This window comes from Sarcophilus harrisii, chromosome 5, assembly GCF_902635505.1.
Source record: "Sarcophilus harrisii chromosome 5, mSarHar1.11, whole genome shotgun sequence".
NCBI classification, from domain to species: Eukaryota; Metazoa; Chordata; class Mammalia; order Dasyuromorphia; family Dasyuridae; genus Sarcophilus; species Sarcophilus harrisii.
This window is the reverse complement of record NC_045430.1, coordinates 9,491,428-9,517,471: the sequence shown is the minus strand read 5'-3', so window position 1 is coordinate 9,517,471 and position 26,044 is coordinate 9,491,428. Positions and strand designations below refer to the sequence as shown.

Here is a 26,044-nt window from a genome sequence, read left to right as displayed (position 1 = left end):
GACTACAATAATGACTCTGTATGCTAATTAAGACAAAGCTAAATAATTGAAGAAATAGCAATTGCTCATGAGTGGACTAAGCCAATAAAATAAAGATGACATAGTGACTAAAGTATTTTATTTATTCACATCAAACTAGTAAAGGATTTCTTTATAGAGCTAATACAAATATAATAAAATTCACTTGGAGGAACAAAAGGTGAGGAATCGCAAGGTAATGAATGAGTAGGAAGGAAAGGGACTGAACAATACCAGATGTACCAGAAAGCAACAATTAAAAAAATAATTAGATATTGTTTAAATAAAGAGACTCCTCAGCAGAAGATCAGGTACAAAATATATAGAAGCAATTGAGCTCAATAGCTTAGTGTTTGATAAATTCAAATATCCCACATACTGGGAGGGGGGATTCACTATTCTTCAAAAACAGTGGGAAAATTGGAAAGTCCGGCAGAAACCAGATCTAGTCTAAACTTTATATCATATGCCAAGATAAGTGCCAAATGGGAACATGACTTGGACAGAAAGAGTGCCATAAACAAATTATACAAGCAAGGAAGAATTTGCAAGTTAAATATATGGAAAAAAGAATTCATGACCAAGTCAAGAAATAGAGAAGATCATAGTTGGTAAAATGACAATTTTTGATTACATAAAATTCAAAGTTTTTTTTTTATAAACAAAATCAATGCAGCTAAACTGAGACATTATGTAGGCAAAGAGAGAAAATATTAATAAAAAATTTTTCTGAAAAAAAAAGATCTCATGTCTAAGATACATAGAAAATTGTTTACTTAAAGAATTCTAGAGTGTCAACAATAAAACTAATTGAAACAATTAAAAACTTTAGCAAAATTGCAAGGTACAAAATAAAGTCACACAAATCTTAAGTACTTCTATATCTTGCCAATAAATTCTAGCAGGAAGAAGTTAAAAGATAAGAACAAGCAGTTTTCATAGGAAGAAAACCAAGCTATCATTAGTCATGTAAGAAAAAAAAATCTAAATCACTACTAATTAGAGAAGTGTAAATTGACATAACTGAGGGTATATCTCATACCCATCAGATTGTCAAAGTTGACAAAGAAGGAATATGACAGATCCTGGAGGGACTGGGAAAATAGGTATATTAATGCAATGTTTTTTGAGTTGTGAACTGGTCCAGTCACACTGGAAAGCAATGTGGAACTTTACCCAAAAAACTATTTAATTGTGTTTGATACAGGAAGGATAGCACTATAGATGTGATCAAAGCAAGAGGGAAAGAATCCATATGTACAAAAATATTTATAGCTTTTCTGCTTCCAGTGGGAATGATTTGGAAACTAAGGGGGTGCCCATCAATCAGAGAATAGCTGAACCCTATATGTGATGTGGATGTGATGGAATATTGTGCTATAAGAAATGATGAGCAGAAGGATTTCAGAAAAACCTGAGGATACTTACATGAATTAATGCTGAGTGAAGTTAGCAGAACCAAGAGAGGACAATTTATACCATAAGAACAATATTGCAAAGATAAACAAATAATAACTCTAATAAGCACAATAACCAATCACAATTCCAGAACTGATGATGAAACATGCTGCCCAACTCCTGACATAGAAATAACAGAAATGATCAAGTGCAGATGGAAGCATGTTTTTTGGATGTGGCCAATGGGAACATTTGTTTTAGCTGTACAATACATATTTACAATATGGAATTTTATTTTTCTTTTCTCAATTATAAAAGAGAATGAGCACAAGAATAGGCAGAAGGTCATTTGAAAAAAATTTATGTGGGAGCTATACTTTGTATCATAAAAATAGAGGAGAAAAAAACTGTTCTTCCCTCTTTTCTTTGTAGTAATGGATGATTATGGATGTAAAATACTGTACATGGTATCAGAATCAATCTCTATGTTGGTTAATTTTAATTAACTGTCTTGTTTTTCCTTTGCTTTTTTTTTTTATTCTTTATTACAGTCTTTGTTCCTCACTGAGTATGTAAAAGGGGAAGGATCTATCTGGAAGTCAAGGTGATTTAAAAACACAAAATGGCAAAAACTGAAACCGATTTACCTTTACCACGGTAGATCAGCAGTCCACTGGGGCCTCTGAAGTCAATAGTGTCATTAGTTTTCAGACTCTCCAGATATTGGGACATCTTCCCGCCAGCAGGAAACTTGGGGTTCGTGTCTTTGAAGTAAATCTAGAAAACACCCCCCCATTTAAATCAAACCTCCAAAACCATCAGCTCCCAAGATCTTGGCCAGCCAGTGGCAAAGTTCTTGCAGCCCGTCCTTCTGGGAGCTCTTTCCAAACCAGGGGCTTCTAGCTCTCTCCTGACTACCCTGGGCCTCCCACCAAGGCCGATCTTTCTCATTCATCAGCCCTGACCCTCATCTTCCCTCCCCCACCACCTGCCCACTAGAGTCCTTTCTCCCAGCATCTGACCTCAAGGAGCAGTTCTATTGAAAGCAACCTGACCGTTTAAGTAATACTAATATAGAAATAATTGTTAACAATTTAATAGATTCCAGCTCATCGAATGTCAGAGCTGGGAGGGACTCTAGCCATAAAATCAACTCTTTCATTCTGTAGGTAAGGAATCATGAGATCCTAGGCATAGAACCTCAGAGCCCATTCAGGTCCAACATTTTATAGATGAGTAAACTGAGGCACAGAGAAAGGAACATGACTTCCTGAGGTCACATACCTTGTAGGCAAACCCAGGTGTTGGGCCTACAGGCCAATGCTCTTCCCATTGTACCACAAGGCTTCCCATCATTTGGGCCCAGAGGTTATATAGCCTTATTGAATTCCCCAAGAATACTTGGGCCTAAGATTCTAAGTCCCCAAGGAAGTGCATACCTCAAGTTGGACTTTCAGACCCTTTGGCAGGATGCTTAGGGAATAAGGAGAAGAGAGAAGAAGAAAGAGAGCCCTGAATTTAGAGTGTGAGGGGCTAGGGACGAATCCCAATGCCGCTAGTTGTATCACTCTCTTGGCTCCCCTCACTTCACCTAAGGCTCATTTTCTCGGATTAATAAAATACAAGAATTGGCCTGGAGGGTCTCTAAGGTCCCTTCCAGCACCAAGTCATACAGTCCTGGGAAGGGTCTTGGGGGTGAGCCTCACCCTCCCAAGGAGGAGGCCACCCATTCCGCTGTGCTCCCAGCACTCTCTCCAGCCAGCGCCTGAGTACCTCCCAAACATGCACACCCCACTTCCCGATTCCCTACATGGCGAGAAGGTTCAGCCTCACTGCTCCCTCTGCATCTCCACACACATCGTCCCCTAGGCTCAACATTAACCTCATCACCCCCATGGATTTAATTACCATCTAATCTGATCATTTTAAATCTAAGTAACCTGTCCTCTTCTGTCTCCTAAACTTGTATCTCCAATGGGATAGCACAAATGGGATGTCCATCAGGCATCTTAAACTTAGCATGTCCCAAACTGCATTCCCTTTCTTCCCCTTCCCTGAGTTCTCCCTCTTCCTGGTCTTTCTATCACTATCAAGGGCATCATCATTCCCCTCACTCTCTAGGGGACACCATCTTTTTTTCCCCTTCAGTTCTTTCTCCCAAACTGCACAGATCCAGATTTTACCTTTGTAATAACTCTCAGCATCTCTGGACCAGCATGAAGCCTCCCAAAGGCTCTGATGGACCCAAGTAACCCATAAGCCCCTGGCCAAGGGGCAATATGGGGGGTTGGGGAGGAATTTAGCAGATTCCAAAAGAGGTGGTTTGCTGTTTACAAGGTGAGACTGGACCCCATTAGGGAGAAGCCAAACAAGGGGCTCCAGTCCAACGATGGGAAAAGAAAAGGAGGAAATGATAGGTCTCGGTGGTCTAGAAGAAATTCAGCCACTGACCAGCCTAGTCTGGGAGTCCTCGGGGGAGGAGGGGCTCACCTTGATAACCAGATCCACGAAACCTTTGTCATCGTCGCTGGAGACGGGGGTGTAGGGCCGGATGACCAGGTTCCCATCGATCCGGGCTGAGAGGTAAATGTGCTGACCTAGAGGGAGGATGGAGCGAGAGGCACAGCTTCAGGGCGGCACTCTCTAAGGTAGGCTCCTTCCCTTCCCTTGTCTGTGTCGTGGAAGAGGAGGAAGAAGGGAAGGAGGAAGAGGAAGAGGAAGAAGAGAGGAGGAAGAGAAAGAGGAGGAAGAAAAGGAGGAAGAAGAAGAGGAGGAAGAGGAAGAAGAGGAAGAGAGGAGGAAGAAAAGGAGGAAGAAGAAAAGGAAGAAGAGGAAGAGAGGAAGAAGAGGAGGAGGAAAAGAAGCAGGAAGAGGAGGAGAAAACAGGAGAAAAAGAGGAAGAGGAAGAGAAAAAGAGGAGGAGGAGGAAGAAGAGGAAGAGGAGAAGGAGAAGGAAAGGGAGGGGGCGGTGGGGCAGAAGCAGCCCCAGCAGTTATGGCCCAGTGGCTTCCAGTCAACCCCAGTAGTGGGCACCCTGGAAGTCTGGAGTACAGACTCATCCTGGGCTGCTACCTGAGTCTCCAGGAGCTCACACGGGGTTTGCACCATCCTCTTTTCCCTATATATGAAAATGCCCATTTACTTTAGACAAAGAATAAATTTTTTTTTTAAAATGGGTTCACAGCCCATGAGATGTTTGGGCCTTTCTCCTTCTTTGGCCAGGACAGATGAAGGAGCCGTTTACACCCCAGTGAGGGGCCGGTGAGTTGGACTGAATTGCCTTTATTTTCCCTTTCTTTCTTCCTTCTTTTTTATTACAAAGGGTGGAATTCTAGATGGGACGGGGAAGGGAAAATAACTATAGGTCCATTGCTATATGTATATGTGGAAACTACACCTATGTTTTTGCATATATGTACAACTGTATACAAGACACACAGAGTAGAGATTGTGCAAAGCCAAAAGATAGCAATAATAATTACAATAAAATAAAAGGAATGTTTGTGAGCAGGAGAGTTCACAACCTTATTGATCTACTGGGGTTCCGAGAACCTTCCCAGAGTCCAAATGGGCCACAAGGAAAAGGCAAAAAGCAGAAAAGAGAGAGTGAGGGTGGAAGAGCTTCAGGAGCTCCCAGAAGATCCTCCCCCAACTCCTGCCATCTCCTCCCCTCAGCCTGGCCTCCAAGACCAAAACCACAGGATGGCAGCACTTCCTGCCAGAGTCCCCCTGGGAGCCCCGGGGGCCAGGAGCAGGACTCACCAATGGGGAGCCCCAGAACGTGCTGTGGAGACGGGAGAGCGAACCGGAACCTCCGTGTATCATGGCTGATATTCTAGAAGGGAAAAACAATTTGTTCTAATAAAGAGCAGTCAGCAGTGGGGCACAAACAAGGACTTCCTCAGAGTTGTGGGCTCGAGTCCCAGCTCCTACATACACTGGCCATCCACTTACACTCTCAGTGCCCCAAGAAGCCCAGAGAAGGGGCTGACTGACATCAGGAAAGGGGCATCCTCAAGGACCTCACGGGCCCTTCCCTACCCCCATTTCTGCTGCAGCATTTCCTTCCCAATAACCCTCTGGGGAAAGTCGCCCAAGGGAAACGATACCCAAGAACAAGTTCAAGCTGAGAGGAGGGTCTCACAGCTAATGAGCATAGGGCAGGAGTCACAGCCGACCGGCCTCTGAGTTCTGAATGCTTTCTCATAAACATGTAGCCTCCGTGGGAAGTGCCAGGGTAACCGCCCAGGAAGAGGGACTTGGGGTTGCCCGGCTGCCAGGACCCCCCCTCCCCTTCTCAATCGCCACCTGTCCAACCACGAGTCACTCACAGGCTATCTCTTCCAGGAGGCCTTGGGGTTGTGACAGTGGATAGAGCCCCAGCCCTAAAGTCAGGAGGACCTGAGTTCAAATCTGGTCTCAGAAACTTAACACTTCCTAGCTGTGTGACCCTGGGCAAGCCACTTAATCTCAATTGCCTCAGCAAAAGCAAAAAACAAAACATATATTTTATTACCTGCCATGTAGGGGAGGGGATGGGGGCAAAAGGGGAAAATTTGGACTCAAGGTTTTTCAAGGGTTAATGTTGAAAAATTATCTGTGCATATGTTTTGAAAATAAGAAACTTTAATTTAAAAAAAAAAAAGAAAGACAAAACCTGGAGGGGAGCCTTGGATGAGCCAGGAGCCATCTTTGAGTGTCTGAAGGGCCCTCCCATGGAAGCTAATCTGCTCAGTCCCAAGGTGTAAGTGGGACTGCTGGGTGGACATTGCATCTGGCACTGGAAATAGAAGTGCTCCAGAGTGAGCTAGTGAGCCCCCGTCCCCGAAAGTACAGAGTCGGGCCCCATGGGCCCAGGCATCCACCCAGGGAGGATTCTTGTCCGGCTGCAGAATGAGTCCCTTGGGCTCTGGAGGGCCGGCCTTGCCCTACTTTGCAGGGCCGTGTGAGGACTAAAAAGATGGGCACGCCAGGGTCTGGTGAAAGGAAATAATGCTGAGAAGGGTCACCCTGGGAAACCTACCTGCCCCGGCCCTAGGAGGCGGGAGAAGGGTCACCCTGGGAAACCTATCTGCCCTGGCCCTGGAAGTAGGAGGAAGGACAGAGCCAGAGTTTGCCCGCTGTCTGTGAGTGACTCAGCTCATGTTTTTAAAGGGAGGAGGGGAGAGAGAATTTTTAATGGATGGTGGGTTGGCTGCAGTCCTTCCTGTTTGTGTGGAACATTCGAGTCTGATCCAGAAAAAGCCAATCCAGCTTCCCAGCCCCAAGGCCTCTATAAGTTTTGAAGCAGGACTCAAAATTCAGATTTGACCTTAGACACTTAAGCTATGTGACCCTGAGTGAGACACTTGCCTGCTCCCTGCCTCAGTTTCCTCACTGTAAAACGAGGGTAATAATAACATTTATTCTCCAAGGCCTAAACCTGAAGCCAAAATTTAGATTTGGCTTCGGACACTTAAGCTATGGGACCCTGAATGAGACACTTGCCTGCTCCCTGCCTCAGTTTCCTCATCTGTAAAAAATGAATATTTACTCCCCAAGGTTAAAAGGAAATAATGGAAAGTACTTGCTCTGTAAATCTTAAAAGCACTGTTGAAATGAAAGCTCTACTTATGCTTGACAGGGGAAAACAGGTATGTTAGTGTAGCTGTGAGTTGGTCCAGCTGGTCTGGAAAGCAGTTTGGAAACATGCTTCCCATGTTACTGAGCTTCGGATACCCTTTGACCCAGCAATGCTAAATCTGTGCCCAAAGAGATCAAAGAAAAACAATAAAGATGCACATGGACAAAAATACTGTTGTTGTTGTTGGGTTTTTTTTGGTTGTTGTGGCCAAGAATTAGAGACGGAGGGGATGCTGAGGAGATGAGAAAATGGCTAAACAAATTATGGTACGAGAAGGTGATGGAAGAAATGAGGAAGGGGAACGATTTTAGAGAAACCTGGGAAGATTTGTCTGAACTGAGGCAAGATGAGGTAAACAAACCAGGAGAACGCTTTATACACTAAAACACATTAAAAACAAGCAACTTTGGGAGACTTAAGGGTTGATCAAAGCAGTGATCCTTGGGGGATTTATGATGAAATTTGCTGCCCACCCTAACAGAGAAGTGATGGATCCGAGGGGAAGACTGAGACATAGAATTTTGGACATGACTAATATGGGAATTTGTTTTGCTTGGCTATGCATGTCAATTACAAGGATTATTGTTTTTCTTTTTCTTTTCCAGTGCACAAGGAAGAGGAAGAGATAAGGGTTTATAGGGAAAGAAAATAGACTTTTATTAATTGAAAAAATAAAACTTAATTAAAAATTGCAAGATATAAAATAAAAGTGAAAAAAATTAAATGAATAGAAGAATCCCATCACTTTCTATATTGAATAACTTTTCTGATTTTTCTTCCAAGACCCTATAGGACCCACACACAAGGTGTTAATCAAGATAGGAGTTACTCAGTTCTCCAAAAGTGCACAGGCTAGACCTAATTAAAATTAGGTAAAATTAGCTATTATTGATAGAACCTGGGATCTGAGATTGAGAGACAGGGGAAATAATCCTTGATCCAGTCAAGCAGGAAGGGACTAATTTTAGGGGAACTCAATCCCTCCGACTCTCCAGCCCAGTAGATCTCCTTAGAGACCTCCAGGAAGGAATATCCCCAAGGCTGGGGGTCTTGGTGCCATCTCTCCCCAAGACTGGACCCTTTCACTTACCTCTTTGTCAATCAGCCTCAGTGGGTACTTCACCTCAGGGTTCTCTAAGGTGATGGGAGGAGCCGACTTCCCAAAAAGCTTCATGAAGAGGCTGTAGATGAACCAAACAGGAGATAGCACGAAGCTACCCAACTGCAAAAAAAAAAAAAAAAAAAAAAAAATGGGGGAAAAAAGTTATCAAGAGTCCATTGAAACCCAGGAAGAAGAGAGAAAATGAGGCATTTGATACTCTTGCTGGTGGGGGAACAGACTCAATGAGATCTTTCCCCAGAAGCTTCAATGGGCCCTGTTTTCAGGGACTCTAGTTCCTTCCACCTCCCAGTCCTCAAAGGGTCACAGATGGGGACCCTAAAGGCCATTATGAAACCCTTTTATTTTTCCAGATGAGAGACTCCCAAGGACAGGAGAAAGAAAGGAAAGGATGGATCCATCATCCCAGATGATGCAAAAACAAAGGATAAGTAAATATATTTTTTAAAAATTATTTCTTTTTAAATTTTTAATTAAAGATGAACAATATCAATGATTGATAATAATAATATTTAAAGAAATATTCTTATAGTTATCAAGGGGTTTTGAGAGCTCTTGTGCCTCTGTTAGCAATGTGGTGATAGAAGAGAAAGAGCAAGACAGAATCAGGAATTGAGGATTCAAATCCTGCCTCTGACACTCACTGACCCTCTGATACAGCCTCAGTTTCCTTAGACATAAATTGGATCAAATAATACTAGAGAAGCCACTCTGCAAGGCTAGTGTGGGATTCCAATAATTATTAGTTCATATTACCTCAGGTGTCACTTTTTTAAAAATCTACTTTTTAAAAGTGGGCTTAGTAGGGTTAAAAGTGGGCAGCTAAGAGGCAGAGATCTGAGTTCAAATTTGGTCTCAGACCCTAACTGGGCAAGTCACTTCACCCTGTGTGCCTCAGTTTCCTCATCTGTAAAATAAGCTGGAGAAGGAAAAAGCAAACCACTCCAGTGTCTTTGCCAAGAAAACCCCAAATGGGGTCAGCAAGAGTCGGACACACTGAGCAACAACTTAAAAGTAAGGGATGGGAATGAAAGAATTGAAATATTTATTACAAAGGGGTTTTTTTTGTTTCTTTTTTTATATATATAAGTGGAAGAGAAGGTAAAATTTTGTTAATTGAAAATAATTATCACTTTAAAAAAGAAATATTATAGGGTAAGAGATTTCCAGAAGAAACTTCCCCCAAAAGAGAGTTTTACAATATCTATGCCTCAAGTGCATGGGAGACTTTAAAAAAGAGGGCAGGGAGGGCTCCCAAGAGCCCAAGTTTCCGGAAAGGCCTTTGGGGTTATTTTGGGATTCTGTCTCAAAGTTCCCAGACAATTGTGTTAAAAATCTCCCCAGGAAGCCCCAGCACCCACCACCACCCACTCTCCGGCCCAGTGGAGTAGCTGAGCAGAGCATTCATCAGCTTCTGTACCCAGCGTCTTTCTCCTCTCCTCCGCCCTTGGCCCAGGTTCAGAAGCCCAGCTGGCTGGTAAAGTAGAACCCCAGGTTCGGAGCTGACCTCAGAGACTGACCTAGCCGAGGGCCCCATTCACGTGCCAGAGGCTCGAGAAAATAGAAAATAGGCAATATACCCCTAGCCCCAATCTCCCAGGGAGAGCCTTGTGAAATGCTCTGCAAACTATAAAGAAGCTGGCTGTTATTACTAGGCTAAAAGGCAGCCCAGCCTAGAAGTTAAAAACCTCCAGTGCTGTCTCTGAGCCAGACTGGCTGTGGGGCCACAGGCAGACTACCTGAGGACACCTGAATACAGCTGGACCAGCCTCAGAGAGCATCCTAAGCGGACAGATGCTAAGGCCCAAGGAAAGGAGGAAGCCCAGACCTGAACAACCCGAACATACACTGCACAGTCACAGGGAACTCAGAGGCCACACTAGGCTGGTCCTGAGCAGTGGTCCCCTCTGTCCTCCACGGATCCAGCCCTGGGCTCTCCTTAGGACCTCCCATTATGCAGAACTCACCCTCTACACTGAGGCTGTCCTTTCTGCTTTTAAGAGTTACGATCATTTTATTAGCAAAGCCAGGCACTGGGCTAATACACAGAAGCAAAAGACAGTCTTTGTCTTTAAAAGCTTCAGGGAGTCCATCATATTGAGCCAAAACCTTTCTCTCTAACATTGGATGTAGGGAGCTACACACCCCACCTCACCCCACAAAGATATATACACCTCAAATATTGAAAACTATTTTTGTATGTATTTGGAAAAATAAAATACTATTAAAATATATATACATAATTACACACACCCATACATACTTATATAGCTGAACACCCCCCCCCCCCAAATACACACACATATCCTTGCTCCAATTTTGCTCTTGGGGGGACACCAAATAGAGCAAGTCTAAATCTCCCAAGTTCAAGACAGTCAAGACACTGAGAAACAAATAAAAAAGGATGGAAGGGGCCCTAGAGAGACTCAGCACATAGACAAATGACAAGGGAGAAGACCAGAAAAGAAAGGCAGAAAGATGCAACCACAAAAACTAAAAATAATTAACAACTCCCCCTCCAACCAAAGCCACTTGACCATTTAGTATAGCCTTGTTTTCCCCTATCTCCCTCCAACGGTATCCTTGGGTTACAACTTAGGACAGTAATAGTAATAATATTTAAATAATGCTTTACAAATACCACATCCTTTCATCTACACAACAATCTTGAGAAATGCTATTATAACCTCCATTTTACAGATGAAAAAGCAGACATCAGAGTTTGCCCAGCATCACACAGCTAGTAAGTATCTGAAGCTGAATTTGAATTCAGGGCTTCTGGACTCCAAGTATTACATAATCAGGAAGAAAACCCCAAATTAAAAAAAAAATTTCAGTTCAAGGCAGAGAAGTGAATAGGGAAAATGAATCCTTCCTAGAATATCTAGTCATGGAAAGTAAGCTCATTTTCATACTGGTATAATTCCATTTTTATTTATTTTTCCTTTTTAAAAATAATTCCATTTTTAAAGACTCCCAATAATGACCTAAAGCCAAGAAGTAGAACTAAGGATATATTGCTTAGGAAATTTATGATCAGAGAAGGAGGAAGGAGGCAGTTACACAATGAAAGAAAGGGCTAATATAATCAAATCTTGCATCTCCCACCTGTTTTAGCTATGTTATTTTCGGCGAGTTGTCTCCCCGCTCTGAAACTCATCAATGTGTCATCTTTAAATAAATGGGCTAAAAATAAAAGGTATAGAATCTCAAAGGAAATACTCTGGAAAAGTACAAATGAAGAGGTCATAACATTAACAGGATTCAAACTCAACTGTAAAGCAGTAATCACCAAAATCCTGTGATTTGGGGTAAAAAAAAAAAATAGTAGATCTAGAAGGTGACAGAGACCCAGAATGGCAGATCTGGGGAACAGACAAGCTAAGTAAAAAATGAAAATAAAAATAAAAGAAGAAAGATTTCAAATCTACTCTCCAGTGTCTGAAAAGTTACAAGAGGAATTGACAAGAGCTACTGGGAAACTTGGAAAGCAATTTGGCATAAAATTAGATTTATCTTCCCAAAACTTCCATACATTGAGTCTTCTTCTTTCCTTCCTTCCTTCCTTCCCTTTTTCTTCCTTCTTTCTTTCCTCCTTCCTTCCTTCCTTCCTTCTTTTCTTCCTTCCTTCCTTCCCTCCCTCCTTTCCTTCCCTCCCTCCTTGTCTCCCTCCTTGTCTCCCTCCTTGTCTCCCTCCTTGTCTCCCTCCTTCCTTCCTTCCTTCCTTCCTTCCTTCCTTCCCTCCTTGCTTCCTTCCTTGCTTCCTTCCTTCCTTCCTTCCCTCCTTCCTTCCTTCCTTCCTTCCCTCCTTTCCTTTCTCTTCTCTTTCTCCCTCCCTTTTTTCCTATAAAATATCTTCACCCTGAATCTGTAATGGAAAGTTCTGCCACAATAAAACTAAATTCAAAAATAATGACTATGCAGGTAACATTTCCAATATTCTTAAGGTGAACAATTTCAAACAACATTAACTGTGTCAAAGACAGAGGTGCTGAATATTCTATGAAAGTGCTGTGTACTATGTAGTGATGGCCCTCTGGTATATTCTTTTCTACTGCTAAGAAAAATGCCCAATTACTATCATCTTAAAGTTTCAATCGTAGGTAAATTAATTCAAAAAAGATTTTCCAAATAAAAAGAATTAATAAAAATGCCCAAATACTGTAGCATGAGTAATCATGTAATTTAGACGTGAGAGTTATGGATCTCTCATTTTATAGATGGAATCACCTGTTGGAGATTATGGCCCCACGTGCCACCGTATATGGTTAACTGAGCTATCATGGTGAAAAAATTCTCCAAGGGTGACTGACTGACTTAAATGTTAAGCATTTCAAATAGTTGGCTTTTGGCAGACGATCACGACCTCCCCGGCTGAGCTGGTAGCAGAAGCTGTGGGTCACATGCACACCACAGTATCCTAGTAACCTACATATTTAGACACAGCTTTAAAGGTGGAAAATAATCCAACAAACATTACCTCATTTGAGCACGTGATTCCTTAGTGATAGTACAGGAAACTTGTAATACATATTTACAATCAAATGATTAAATTATAATTTCTAAATGTTTAATGTGAAGAAGGCGGGCGGCTCCCCAACAGGGACAAGGTCTGGATCCCTTTGTTCTGGCCCAAGCCCCAGACCAGGCTCAGCTTCCTCCAATTCTCCTCCTGCCTTGGAGCTCCCAGAGTCCTTCCTCCCCAGCCCAGGCCACAAGCAAACAGGGGATCACTCATTATTATTATTATTATTATTATTATTATTATTAACTGGACTGATCCCTGGATAAAATCCTCTTTTACAGATGGGGAAACCAAGGTTCACAGAAAGGTGGTAGAGATAAGAAAGGATGGAGCCAGGATTTGGCCCTGGGGTTCCAAACCCAAGTTTCTGTCTCCGATTCCTCGTGGGAGAATATTCCCTGTCATATCTCTTTTAAGGAAAACACAGAAATAATTTAATGTCAGAGGAAATGGGTTCAAATCCTGCCATTGCCACTTTTTCCATCTGTCTGAGTCTCCCTTTTCCATCTGTAAAATTAAGAGACTGGATCAGATGTTCAGTGCCTGAAGCACCCAGCGATTTATCAGTAGCCCAAACTGAAGTCAGCCGAGTTAGAGAGGAGATCTGGTCCCGCAAAAGAATAGCTGTTGGGAACCAGAAGCCCCAAGTTCAAATTTGCCCTCTGATGCTCACGGCCCGTATGAATATGGGCAGAGCTCTTAAGCTCTTGGTCCTCGATTTCACCCTCCGCAGGATGAAGGGGCGAGGGCACGAGGTCTCTATAATCCGGGATCTCACCCCAATCCTTCCCTTCCTTGCCTGCTGATCCATTTGGCTGGCTCGGTCTAGAACAATGCTCATTTACTCATGTTTAATATGACCTACAGCAACAAGATTTGGGTGCGGTTTTTCCCTATTTTTAAAAAGTACCATGTTATTTCAATTAAAAACTAAAGAATTGCAAGCTTGGTGACCACACACAGAGCTGAAGGAACAATGAGGCCGTTATCTCAGCTCGCCAGGCTTTTCTGTGGGGAGAGAGACCGTAGTTCGTAGAGAACCAAGGCTCTTCCCGTGTCCAGTGGGTAAACTCCCCGCCTCCGCCAAGGCTGCCCATCCCGGCTTCTAGCTCCCATCATCTGGCCTTGGAGGGCGTGGGGAGTAGGAATTCACTTGTCACAAAATTAGAGCAAGAAGAAATCACCTCTAATCCAGTCTCTCACTCAAGAAACTGAGGCACAATAACGAGGAACTAGGCTGGGGTGTTAGAGCTAGTAAATAGTAGTAAATGGTGGGGCTGGAATGGGTCAGGCTCCGTCTCCAGACCCTCAGCCCTTTCCCCATCCAGACCGTCCACGGTCTCCTCCTCTGGAGTCCAGAGGGTTTTGCAGAGGACTGTCTATGGAACTACTACTAATCCTCTCCCAGTCCCCCCCTTATGGGAGTCATCTCGGCCAGGCTGCTTTCCAGGTTACTCATTTTATCCACAAACATTAATCACTTTTGGTGTGCCCAACGCTGTGCTAAGTGACCGGCGAACAAAGGCCAAAAAACCTTCCCCTTAGGAGCTTCCCTTCTGTTGTACCTCAGTTTCCCCATCTGTAAAATGAGGGGTTATATATGGTTACACAATCCCTTCCAAGGCTGACATTTTCCAGTCAAAAAGAGAATCCTGTCCCTCCCTGAAGCATAAGGAATAAACATCAGGACGCCATCATTGGTCGGGTGCAATCCTGGACAAAGAGCGGGCCCTGGGGAATCTCTCTGGGAGCAGAGCTGGGGTGGCTGCTCTGCTGGTGTGGAAAGCCACAGGGGGTCCCAGCAAGGGGTGTCGGGGCCCACCTTGTCTCCCCTCCGCCTTTCTCCAAACTAACAGAAATGCCAGAGCTGGAAGCCTGTCCATGGGTGTGGCTGGCCCGGGCTGCTCCTGGGCCCCGCCAGGCTGGGGTGACTCACCCCTGCGGCCCACGGGATTCCATCCTCAGCCTGGGGCCTGGGCTCCTCCCTGCCAGTCCTGGGGAGGCGGCTGTGCTCCGCTGGGGGAGCCGGGATGGCTCACCTGCTTGTACCTCAGTCTGCCTCGCGGTCCGGCTCCTGCCAGGGAAGTGGGAGGGGAGCTGGGAGGAAGCCAGGGAAGATGGAAGGGCGGGGGGCCGGGAAGTGAGCCCGCCCCGGGGAGGACAATCAACAGCAGGCCAGGGGGCTCCAGAGCAGGACTGGAAGCTAAAGCACCCACATCCCCACCCCCACCCCCCCAAAGCTGAGGAAAAACCCAGTGGAAAACACAGAAACCAGTGTTCGAGACCTGATTCTCCCAGTCATGAGCTTGAGCAGGCCCCCTCCTCCCCTCTATTCACTTCAGTTTTCACTTCTGTATAATAAAGAGCTGGATTAAATGACCTTTAAGCCCCTACCCAGTCTGGATATCCCCTGTTCTAAGCCCCCTCCCAGCCCTGACACCCCCTGTTCTAAGCCTCCTCCCCTCTCTGGCATCCTCTGTTCTAAGCTCTCTCCCGGCTCCAACATTCCCTGTTCTAAGCTCCCCCCAGCTCTGACATCCCCTGTACTGAGGGGTCCCCCAAATCAGACATTTTCTTTCATTTTATCTCTGGGTACCATCTCCCACCCCCCCCATAATCTCCCATGCTCAGACAGAACTGACCGATGCTTAGCGGCTATTTCCAAAGGTGGTGTCCAGTCCCGGGAGGCTGCCGATGGCCCCAGCTCCTGATCTGGGCCCACAAAGCTGAGCCAGCAAAGCCCCGGGGTCATTGGACCACAGAGTCACACAAAGAAACGTCTGGTCAGATGAGCTCTCCCAGGGGCGAGCACACACCATTCACGGGAGGCCCTCCCGGGGAGCTGGTACCTGTACCAGGAGCTACCAGGACCTGACTCCCCGGACCAGGCTGGGCCCCAGGAAGAGAGCGGGAAGCTCTGAGCCAGAGGCCGGGTAGTCTCTGGGCCCGCTCTGATAAGATAATCCAGCCCGAAGAGCAGGTCTGGTCCTGGGGCACACCCACCCCAAGGCATCCAGCTGACCTCCTGGGAGCCATTGCTGGCTTTCTGGAAAATGGGGGAGCAAAGGAGGGGCTTGGGCAGAAGCACCCATAGCCCACCCGCTAGCCCGTGCTGTTCCCTGCTGCTCGCCTCCTCCAGCCACTCTCTGGCTGAGAATGAAACTAAACGAGAATTCGATGTCTTTGCCAGTCCTAGGAAGGTCAATGACCCCCTCACCATGGTCTCAGTTTCTTCCTCTGTAAAAATTGGGGTTTGGGCTACCCTTCTAGATCAAGATCCAGGGTCTTCTCTGGCCCCAGGGTCTTCCTCTCTAAAATAAGGAAATGAGAAGGGACAACCCCTAAAGTGTTCTTCAGTTCTGGCTGGCAGATATGATGCCCACGTCTCTATTGCGCTTACACACACACTTTACAGATGAGGAAACTGAGGCACAGATTGTAAGACAGCTCTGCCAGGGTCCCCAGAGCAGGGAGTCTCTGGGCCCAGAATCAGACTTGGGGCTCCCTGCTCCAAACCCAGAGCCCTTCTACTTCCTCGGGCAGGTCAGACCTACCCCCTCACACTGCCTGTCCACAAATGCTACTCTCACCCCCTCATGGGGACCCGAGTATTATTCCCCCATTTCTCAGATAAAGCCAGAGCAGCTGGTCCAGGCAGAAAACAAGGAGGCTCCACATGCAGGACCGGGGCCACCCAACAGCTTCTGACACTACAGTTGGTTCCTTTCACAGTCTAACCCTCAATAACAACCACCAGACTCTCGTTCCAGGGGGCAAAGGTCTGGCTGACCCAAAAGTCTGGACACCCTGCGCTGAACCGAGTGTGGGGAAAGGGTTGCCGGCCCCCACCCTCTGAGGCCCTCAGGAACTCGGGGTTAGACTTTGGTCTGCCCTTCCCCTTTCTAGGCCCGAATGCTACCGTCCTCCCTGGACCTGAGGGGACGAGCCCCAGAGACTTTGCTGTGGCCACTAGGGAAGAAGCCGAGGGTAAGGGGCATTGGACCGGGAACTAGGTGGGCCCACACCAGAGAGAAGGAGAGATAAATGGTGAACTCAAGCTTCTTTCCTTCCCCAGAGATAGAGAGGAGAGAAGATGTGCCGGAAATAATGTCCCCGGGGGATTGTGGAAGATATTTTTATATATATATTTTTCTTGTTATCCTTTTGAAATAAACTTCTCTTTGTAAAAGATAAAAAGGAAATGAATACAGGAATAATCATCAATTACAATTTATTAATTATAACATCTTACATTTATATAAAGAAGATCAAAGTCTGCCAATGGTTTCTCCCATCAGCCCTTAGCAACGGAGAACAGCCCCAACGGACTGATCCAAGGAGCCTCATTTGTTTCCTCATTTGTTGAATTTGGATAATGACCAAAGTCAAAGAGGGAGACTTCAAATCCAAGCCCTTCTGATCCCAGACTGCACCATGGCACCTTCAATAGCGGTGGGGTTTTTCGCTTATTTTAAGCAGCATCTTCATTTTGAAATGTTTCTCTCCCCTGATCCCTTGTAATAAAGAATCAGAAGAAAAGAAACTTCAAAGGGAAGGGGGGAAGAAGGGAGTTCTGGGAAACTAAGCAATACAATAACAGTCTGAAAGTGCATTTGATAGACGCCCCCCTCCGCCCCACCTCAAAGAAGTGACACATTTTCTTGATTCTTCTCGGGCCAGACTTGGTCATTATAATAATATGGTATAGACTACTTTATTATTAAGTTGGACACTGCACAAAAGGACCAGTGGTGGAAAACTACCAAGCCCCTGATCTCGTGGAACTTGCAATCTGATGGGCACGGGCTAGGGAGGATTGAGTTGTGTACAGAAATAACTGTAATATAAGACATAGTGTGACAGAGGTTAATGAGAGGTTCAGTTTTAATGCTACAGGAAATATGGAGGAGAGAGGGGAAGGAGAGAGAAGAGGAGAAGAGGGAAGAAGGAAAGGGAAAAGAGAGAGACAGAAGAAAAGGAGAGTAAGAGGAGAGAAAAAAGGAAGGAGAGAAAGAGAGACAGACAGAGAGAGAAAGAAGAAGAGAGGAAAAAAGAGAGACAGAGAGAAAAAAGAGGAGAGGAGGGAAGAAGGAAAGGGAAAAGAGAGAGACAGAGAAGAAGAGAAGAGTAAGAGGAGAGAGAGACAAAGAGAAAAGAGAGACAGAGAAAAAAGAGGAGAGAGAAGAGAAGAGGGAAGAAGGGAAGGGAAAAGAGAGAAAGAGAGAGGAGAAGAGAAGAGAAGAGAAGAGAAGAGAAGAGAAGAGAAGAGAAGAGAAGAGAAGAGAAGAGAAGAGAAGAGAAGAGAAGAGAAGAGAAGAGAAGAGAAGAGAAGAGAAGAGGAGAGGAGAGGAGAGGAGAGAGATTTTGAGATTACTTAGACTGGGGGAATTCTGTTTTACGGAGAAGGGGGCAGTTTCCAAAGCCTTACTTGAATTTGTCATTTCAAAAAATAATCAGGAATCAAATGAGCCCAGATGTCCCGGAAAGATTAGGAAAAATGGAACACAAAAGGGGGCTGGGACTGGTGAGCTCCTTAGTGCCTGAGCAAGATGTCTCCTTTCTTGGCTCTCAGTTATTTGAAGAAGGATCGCAGGGTATGATGGGGAAATATGATGGGTAAGAATCTGAGGAATGCTCCCAGAAGTCCCTTCTCCAGGCCCCTCATCACTGCTTAACTCTGGAATAATCTTAAAAGGATTAATGCAGGGAAAGAAGGTTCCCAAGCCTCCTTAATCAGCACGGTCTATCTACAATTGACAGAGTTGGGAACTCTGCCAGATGTTAAATAATTTACCCAAGATTCCAGAGCTACTGCTAAGCCTCCGCTGTCTTCCCAAACCCCACCTTCCATCCCCTTTGTCTCACTGCTTCTCAAACAGAGCAAGAGAGAACACAAAAATAAATGACACAAGAGAGCAGGGGGCCAGACAGAGGCTAGGAGAAATATCAGAGCTTAAATAAATGCTTCTTGATGGATGGATTTTGAGTCATGGGATCTCTAAGTCTTGGCTCACTTATGTGACCTTGGGTAACTTATATAAGCGCTCTGCTTTAGTTTTCCCCTCTGTAAAATGGGAAGGGCAGCTATGTGTGAAAGTGGATAGAGTGCTTCTGGAGTCAGGAAGACATTATTTTCCAGAGTTCAAATCCAGCCTCAGACACTCCCTAATTAGGTGACCGTAGGCAAGATATTTCACTGTTTACTTCAATTTCCTCATCTGTAAAATGAATTTAAGGAAATGACAAACCACTCCATCTCTCAGTAAATCATATAACCGCACCCTGCCTCAGTTTCCCCCTCTGTAAAATGGGAAGCCATTGTGGTACCTTTGCCAAGAAAACCCCAAATGGGGTCATGGAGAGTGGGGAAAGACTGAGAAGTGACGAAACGAGTTGGGTTGTTGGGCTCTGAGGCTCCCGTTGTGCTAAGCAGGAAGAGGCCAGATGATTTTGGGCTGTCACCAGAGGCCACGAAAGTTGCAAAGGGCTTTGTCAGGGACTTTAGGAGGGCAGGGTCTACTCCAGGCAAATACAGGGGTGGAGGGAGCCAGTCCAGGGAAGGCGGAGAGGGAGCATTTCTCACCTTGTCCCTAATCCCTCTCCCTACAGCCAGAGAAACCTGCAGAAAGTCGGCCACACCCGACCAAGGCCCACCCCTTTCCCAGAGCCTCTCCCTAGCTCTGCCAGAGACACTTGGGAACAGACAAAGCTGCTGCTGAAAAATCACCTACTCAATCACTCAACAAGCATATATTAAGCACCCATGGGCGTGCCACACACAAATGTTCCAGCCTTGGAGGTAGAAAACAAAAAATGAAGCAGAGAAACGAGATACACACATAGCACCTCCTCGTTGGACAGATGGGGAAACTGAGGTCCATCCATCCATCCAAGTGAAGGACAGAGGGGGCTATGCTGTTGTTGAGGTCATTTCCGGTCATACTTTCCTCTCTGAGACCCCATTTGGGGTTTTCTTGGCAAAAATCCTGGAATGGTTTCCCATTTTACAGAGGGGGAAACTAAGGATATATGATTCAGAGACACTGGAGCCATTTCTCATTTTGCAGAGGGGAAATCTATAATTCATAGAGACACTGAAGCGGTTTCCCATTTTACAGGGAGGGAAACTAAGGTTATATGATTCAAAGAGATAGTGGGGTGGTTGGCCATTTTCTTCACCAGCTCGTTTTACAGATGAGGAAACTGAAGTAAACAGAGTAAATTGACTTGTCAGGATCACACAGTTAGTGAGTGCCTGAGGCTGGATTTGAACTTAGGTCTTCCTCTAAGCCCAGAGCTCTAGACACCGGGGAAACTTTCTCTGCAGTTGAGTTGGCAAAGATCTTTTCACCCTTAGGCCTCAAGTGACAGGAAGGGAGAGCTCCCTAATTTGCTGGTGCTCTTTTATAATTCAGTTCCTGGGCCTGGCTGGAACAGGCCAACTCCCTCACCTGCAAAGAGGGAAACTGAGGCTCAGAGAGCGGAGGGCTCATAGGAAAACTGACTGCCCTTTTCAGTGTCAGCTTTGTGCACCTTGGAAATCCGCAAGTGCCACAGATCAAGGCTTGATTTATGGGATTTGCTTTTTGCCAAGACTTAAGAAATCACAGAGGAAATGTAAATAACAGGGATTGAACTTAAAGGTTATGAGTTATGGGTACTTTTTTTTGGAGAGCTGGCTGTTAAACATTTATGGGTACTTTTTTCTGGGAAGCTGAGTGTTAAACATTTATGGGCACTTTTTTTCTGGAGAGCTGGTTGTTAAACATTTGTGGATACTTTTTTCTGGAGAGCTGGCTGTTATACATTTGTGGATACTTTTTTCTGGAGAGCTGGCTGTTATACATTTGTGGATACTTTTTTCTGGAGAGCTGAGTGTTAAACATTTATGGATACTTTTTTCTGGGGAGCTGGCTGTTAAACATTGATGGATACTTTTTTCTGGAGAGCTGGCTGTTATACATTTGTGGATACTTTTTTCTGGAGAGCCGAGTGTTAAACATTCATGGATACTTTTTTCTGGGGAGCTGGTTGTTAAACATTTATGGATACTTTTTTCTGGGAAGCTGAGTGTTAAACATTTATGGGCACTTTTTTTCTGGAGAGCTGGTTGTTAAACATTTGTGGATACTTTTTTCTGGAGAGCTGGCTGTTATACATTTGTGGATACTTTTTTCTGGAGAGCTGAGTGTTAAACATTTATGGATACTTTTTTCTGGAGAGCCGAGTGTTAAACATTTATGGATACTTTTTTCTGGAGAGCTGGCTGTTAAACATTCATGGATACTTTTTTCTGGAGAGCTGGCTGTTAAACATTTGTGGATACTTTTTTCTGGAGAGCCGAGTGTTAAACATTCATGGATACTTTTTTCTGGAGAGCTGGTTGTTAAACATTTATGGATACTTTTTTCTGGAGAGCTGAGTGTTAAACATTTATGGGCACTTTTTTCTGGAGAGCTGGTTGTTAAACATTTGTGGATACTTTTTTCTGGAGAGCTGGCTGTTAAACATTTATGGGTACTTTTTTCTGGAGAGCTGAGTGCTAAACATTTATGGATACTTTTTTCTGGAGAGCCGAGTGTTAAACATTCATGGATACTTTTTTCTGGAGAGCTGGCTGTTAAACATTTGTGGGTACTTTTTTCTGGAGAGCCGAGTGTTAAACATTCATGGATACTTTTTTCTGGAGAGCCGGTTGTTAAACATTTATGGGTACTTTTTCTGGAGAGCTGAGTGCTAAACATTTATGGATACTTTTTTCTGGAGAGCCGGCTGTTAAACATTCATGGATACTTTTTTCTGGAGAGCTGAGTGTTAAACATTCATGGGTACTTTTTTCTGGAGAGCTGAGTGTTAAACATTTATGGATACTTTTTTCTGGGAAGCTGAGTGTTAAACATTTATGGGCACTTTGTTCTGGAGAGCTGGTTGTCAAACATTTGTGGATACTTTTTTCTGGAGAGCTGGCTGTTAAACATTTATGGGTACTTTTTTCTGGAGAGCTGGCTGTTAAACATTTATGGGAACTTTTTTCTGGAGAGCTGGTTGTTAAACATTTATGGATACTTTTTTCTGGAGAGCTGGCTGTTAAACATTTGTGGGTACTTTTTTCTGGGAAGCTAAGTGTTAAACATTTATGGATACTTTTTTTCTGGAGAGCTGGCTGTTAAACATTTGAAAGTACACAACTGGTTAAAAGGCTCGCTAGGTATTGCCAGGGTCCTTAGCCCCGCCCCCAGTACAGTTCCCCACACAGCAGACAGTAAATGCTCCACGACAGCTGGGCCTGTGTCTTAATCACCCTTGGATCCCCGCCAGACACCAATCCCCCGGTGCCCGGCCCTCAATTAATCAGCAGCTGGGGAGAAGGGAGGCTCTTTCACCCACACCCCACACTTTTCTGGAGTGAGCAAGGGCGGTTTAGGGGGCTTGAGTGACCGAGGTGGGGGGCAGGAACTGGGCGGGCCGTGAGCGAGCCCGAGTAACGGGACAAGAGAAGGGAGAACACAGACGGACGCCCCTTCACTCTCCCGGGTATTATCCAGACTGGGGAAACCGAGGAAAGGCAGAAAACCCAGGGAACGGCACCGCCAAGAGTAAGAGGGGCGGGACAGCAAGCGGGGGGGGGGGCAGCCCCCAAACCTGGGAAGACCCGAGCAATCTGAGAAGCAAATCAGGCGACGTTGGTACGTCAAACAGCCAGCTCCGCAGTCTACTTCCAGCAAAGTAGGGGGGAGGAGTTATCATCCCATCTCCACAAAAGGGGGGAGGAGTTATCATCCCATTTTACAGAAAACTGAGGCAAGGTCCCAAGAAAAGGCACGGAAAATGGGGGGCGTGCTCGGAGGACGCGGGCCCCGGGGGAAGGCCCTGGGCCTGAAGGCCGGGGTCCCACTCTCGCGGCCCCGCCCCTGGAAGGAGCCGGGTGGGAAGTACGTGGGAAGGCGGGGCAGGGGCGCGCGGGCCCAAAACCCTGTCAAGGAGTAAGGCCGGGAAAACAAAGGGAGGCAAAGCCAGCCCCAGAGTACCAAGGGGCCCCGGGGGCCCGGCCCCCCTCCCCCGGGAGGGGGACAGCCCGGGCGGGGGGGGGGCCCCAAGGCCGGGGGGAGGCCCGGCCCAGGCCCGGGGCCCAGAGGGGGGGCCCCCGGCAGTCTCGGCCAGCCCCCCGGGGGCCGGGGAGGCCGCCCCCGGGGAGGGCCAGGGGGCCAGGGCAGGCCAGGGGGGAGGGGCCCCGGGAGGCCGGCCGGGGCCAGGCCGCGGAGGCCGGGCGGGGAGGCCGGGGGAGGCCGGGCCGGGGGGCCGGCCCGCCCTTCCAGGCCCGTGGGGAGTCGGGGGGGCGGGGCCTCCCCAGGGCCCGCCATCCCCCCGCGGCCCCGAGGCCGGGGCGCGGGCCCCTGGGCCTGGCACCGACACCGGCCCCCAGGCTGAGGACACGGCCCGGGCGGCGGGGAAGCGAGAGGGGGGAATGAGTCAGCGGGGGGACCGAGGCCCCGGGCCCCCGGAAGGCGCCCCCGCCCCCGCCTCGCCCCAGACTTCAGGGACCGGGCCCCGGCCCCTGCCCCGATCCCGGGCCCGTGCGGGCTACGGCGGGCCCGAGCCTCCTCTCCCCGGCTCCTACCGTGCTCAGCTGGCTCCCCATGGCGCCGCTCAGCACCGGGTGCGCAGCACCCTCCTCAGCTGCGTTCGGACCGCCGGGCCCCACCAGCCTGCAGCAGCTGCGGGTCCGGGCGGGGAGCCCCGCCCCGCCCCGGCCCCGCCTCCGAGGGAGCCGGCCCCGCCCCGGCCCGGCCCCGCCTCCGAGGGAGCCCGCCCCGCCCCGGCCCCGCCTCCGAGGGAGCCCGCCCCGCCCCGCCCCGCCCGGGGCCGCCAGGCCCACGCCCACAGACCTGGAGGCGCTCCGGGCGTAAGCAGTGGGGGCGGGCACGGCCCGGGCCGGGCGGGAGGCGGCCCGGCTGGCCTGGAAGGAAGCGCAATTGTGGACAGTTAGGAGGGCCCGGAGATTGGTGCGGGGGCCCTGAGGAGGCGGCTGCAGCGCCCGGGCCTGAGCTGAGCGGCCCTGCAGTCTGCCCCGGCTGGGCAAGGGGGCAGGGGCCCCGAGGGACTGGCGTCTGTCCGGATGGGGGCGGGGCAGAAAGGGGCCCCGGAGTCCGGTTCTGAGCCTGTGTCTGAGAGAGCAGAGGAAAATGTAAAGAGTGAGACAGACATCCCCTGCCATAGCGCGGTTCCGTGATCCTAGGCCATAAACTTTGGATGCAAAACGCCGTCTGCGTCCGGGGAGAGAACTATGGCAGATCAAGGCGTGGTGTTTTAACTTTTGTTTCCTTTCTTTCTTTTTTTCTTTCTTTCTCTCTTTCTCTCTCTCTCTCTCTTTCTTTCTTTCCTTCCTCCTTTCTTTCCTTCTTTCCTTCTTTCCTTCCTTCTTTCCTTCTTTCCTTCTTTCCTTCCTCCTTTCTTTCTTTCTTTCCTTCCTTCTTTCTTTCTTTCTTTCCTTCTTTCCTTCCTCCTTTCTTTCTTCTTCTTTCCTTCTTTCCTTCCTCCCTTCTTTCTTTCTTTCCTTCCTCCTTTCTTTCCTTCTTTCCTTCTTTCCCTTCCTTCTTTCCTTCTTTCCTTCTTTCCTTCCTCCTTTCTTTCTTTTTTCCTTCCTTCTTTCTTTCTTTCTTTCCTTCTTTCCTTCCTTCTTTCTTTCTTTCCTTCTTTCCTTCTTTCCTTCCTTCTTTCTTTCTTTCCTTCCTCCTTTCTTTCTTTCTTTCCTTCCTTCTTTCTTTCTTTCTTTCCTTCTTTCCTTCTTTCTTTCTTTCTTTCCTTCTTTCCTTTTTTCCTTCCTCCTTTCTTTCTTTCCTTCTTTCCTTCTTTCTTTCTTTCCTTCTTTCCTTCTTTCCTTCCTTCTTTCCTTCTTTCCTTCCTCCTTTCTTTCTTTCTTTCCTTCCTTCTTTCTTTCTTTCTTTCTTTCCTTCTTTCCTTCTTTCCTTCTTTCCTTCCTTCTTTCTTTCTTTCTTTCCTTCTTTCCTACTTTCCTTCTTTCCTTCCTCCTTTCTTTCCTTCTTTCCTTCTTTCTTTCTTTCCTTCTTTCCTTCTTTCCTTCTTTCCTTCCTTCTTTCTTTCTTTCCTTCCTTCTTTCCTTCTTTCCTTCCTCCTTTCTTTCTTTCCTTCTTTCCTTCTTTCCTTCCTCCCTTCTTTCTTTCTTTCCTTCCTTCCTCCTTTCCTTCCTCCCTCCCTCTTTTGTTCTGATTTTTCTCTCTCTGGGTCCAGTGGCCAGATATAGATCAGGACAATTGGAGATGTCCTCTGTCTTCAACAGGTCTCAGTTTGACTGAGACCGGTGATTAAAGATAGGATGTAATTTTTTTTAATAAAAGTTTTTTTTTATTTTCAAAACATATGCAAGGATAATTTTTCAACGTTGACCCTTGAAAAACCTTGTGTTCCCATTTCCGCCCCTCTTCCCCCCCTCCCTTAGATGGCATATAATCTAGTATATGTTAAACATGTTAAAATCTGTTAAATCTAATATAGGTATACATTTTTCCACAATTATCTTGCTGCACAAGAAAAATCAGATCAAAAAGTAAAATAAAGAGAGAAAGAAAATAAAATTCAAGCAAACAACAAAAGAAGTGAGAATGCTATGTTGTGGTCTACCCTCAGTTCCCACAGTCCTCTCTCTGGGTGCAGATGGCTCTCATCATCACAAGATTGTTGGAAATGGCCTGAATCATCTCATGGTTGAAGAGCCACGTCCATCAGAATTAATCATTGTATAATCTTATTGCCGTGTATGACGTTCTCCTGGTTCTGCTCACTTCACTCAGCATCGGTTCATATCAGTCTCTCCAGGCCTCTCTGAAATCAGATAGGATGTAATTGAGGCAAAGAATCTCTTTCATCTAATCAAAAAAATTCAAGTAACTAAATAAATCAGTCTGGAAGGGAAAGACCCTCAGTTTCAGGCCAAAGAAGAAACGATTGCTATTTAAATTCATTGATTCAATCAGGACACAAACAATGACCAAATGAAGCTTAGTCTGGGACCTACTGGCAATCAATGAGAATCAGGGTGATTTGGCTTTAAGGCATGGTCCTTAAGAAAGAAAACTAGCCAGTAAACTCCAAGTAATCTTGGGAGGGTTCTAATCAACAAAACAATAAACAAAATTCTGATTGGTAGCATTTGCTCCCGTCTGAGGCGCTCATAATCACACTGAGTATTTAACAACCGGCTCTCCTGAGGTGGCTGGAGCGAATTTCAACACCCCGTGGCTGTGGATTTATCAGTTGGGACAGTCTCTCCCGATCTCACCCTCTTCTGGTTGGGTCCAATTTGTCACCAGAATCACAGTATTTCAGAGGTACTTTGAGACCA

General features: G+C 46.4%; 1 protein-coding gene across 4 annotated transcripts in view; it reads right to left on the bottom strand.

The window, feature by feature from the left end:
- Positions 1–23,439, bottom strand: part of LOC100925808 (NADH-cytochrome b5 reductase 3) — a 32,120-nt gene extending 8,681 nt beyond the window's left edge. The window contains exons 1-5 of one of the 4 annotated variants that reach the window (XM_031940329.1): positions 23,303–23,439; positions 8,130–8,261; positions 5,179–5,251; positions 3,907–4,013; positions 2,064–2,193 (exon numbers count right to left, since the gene is read on the bottom strand). In XM_031940329.1, the coding sequence (XP_031796189.1) occupies positions 2,064–2,193; positions 3,907–4,013; positions 5,179–5,251; positions 8,130–8,261; positions 23,303–23,323 (463 nt within the window). In that variant the 5' untranslated portion in view covers positions 23,324–23,439. Of the gene's footprint in view, positions 1–2,063; positions 2,194–3,906; positions 4,014–5,178; positions 5,252–8,129; positions 8,262–14,620; positions 14,689–14,723; positions 14,746–15,326; positions 15,572–23,302 lie in introns of those variants that run through there. The other 3 variants (XM_031940330.1, XM_031940331.1, XM_031940332.1) reach the window with 3 other exon arrangements.
- Between the last annotated feature and the right edge of the window lie 2,605 nt (positions 23,440–26,044).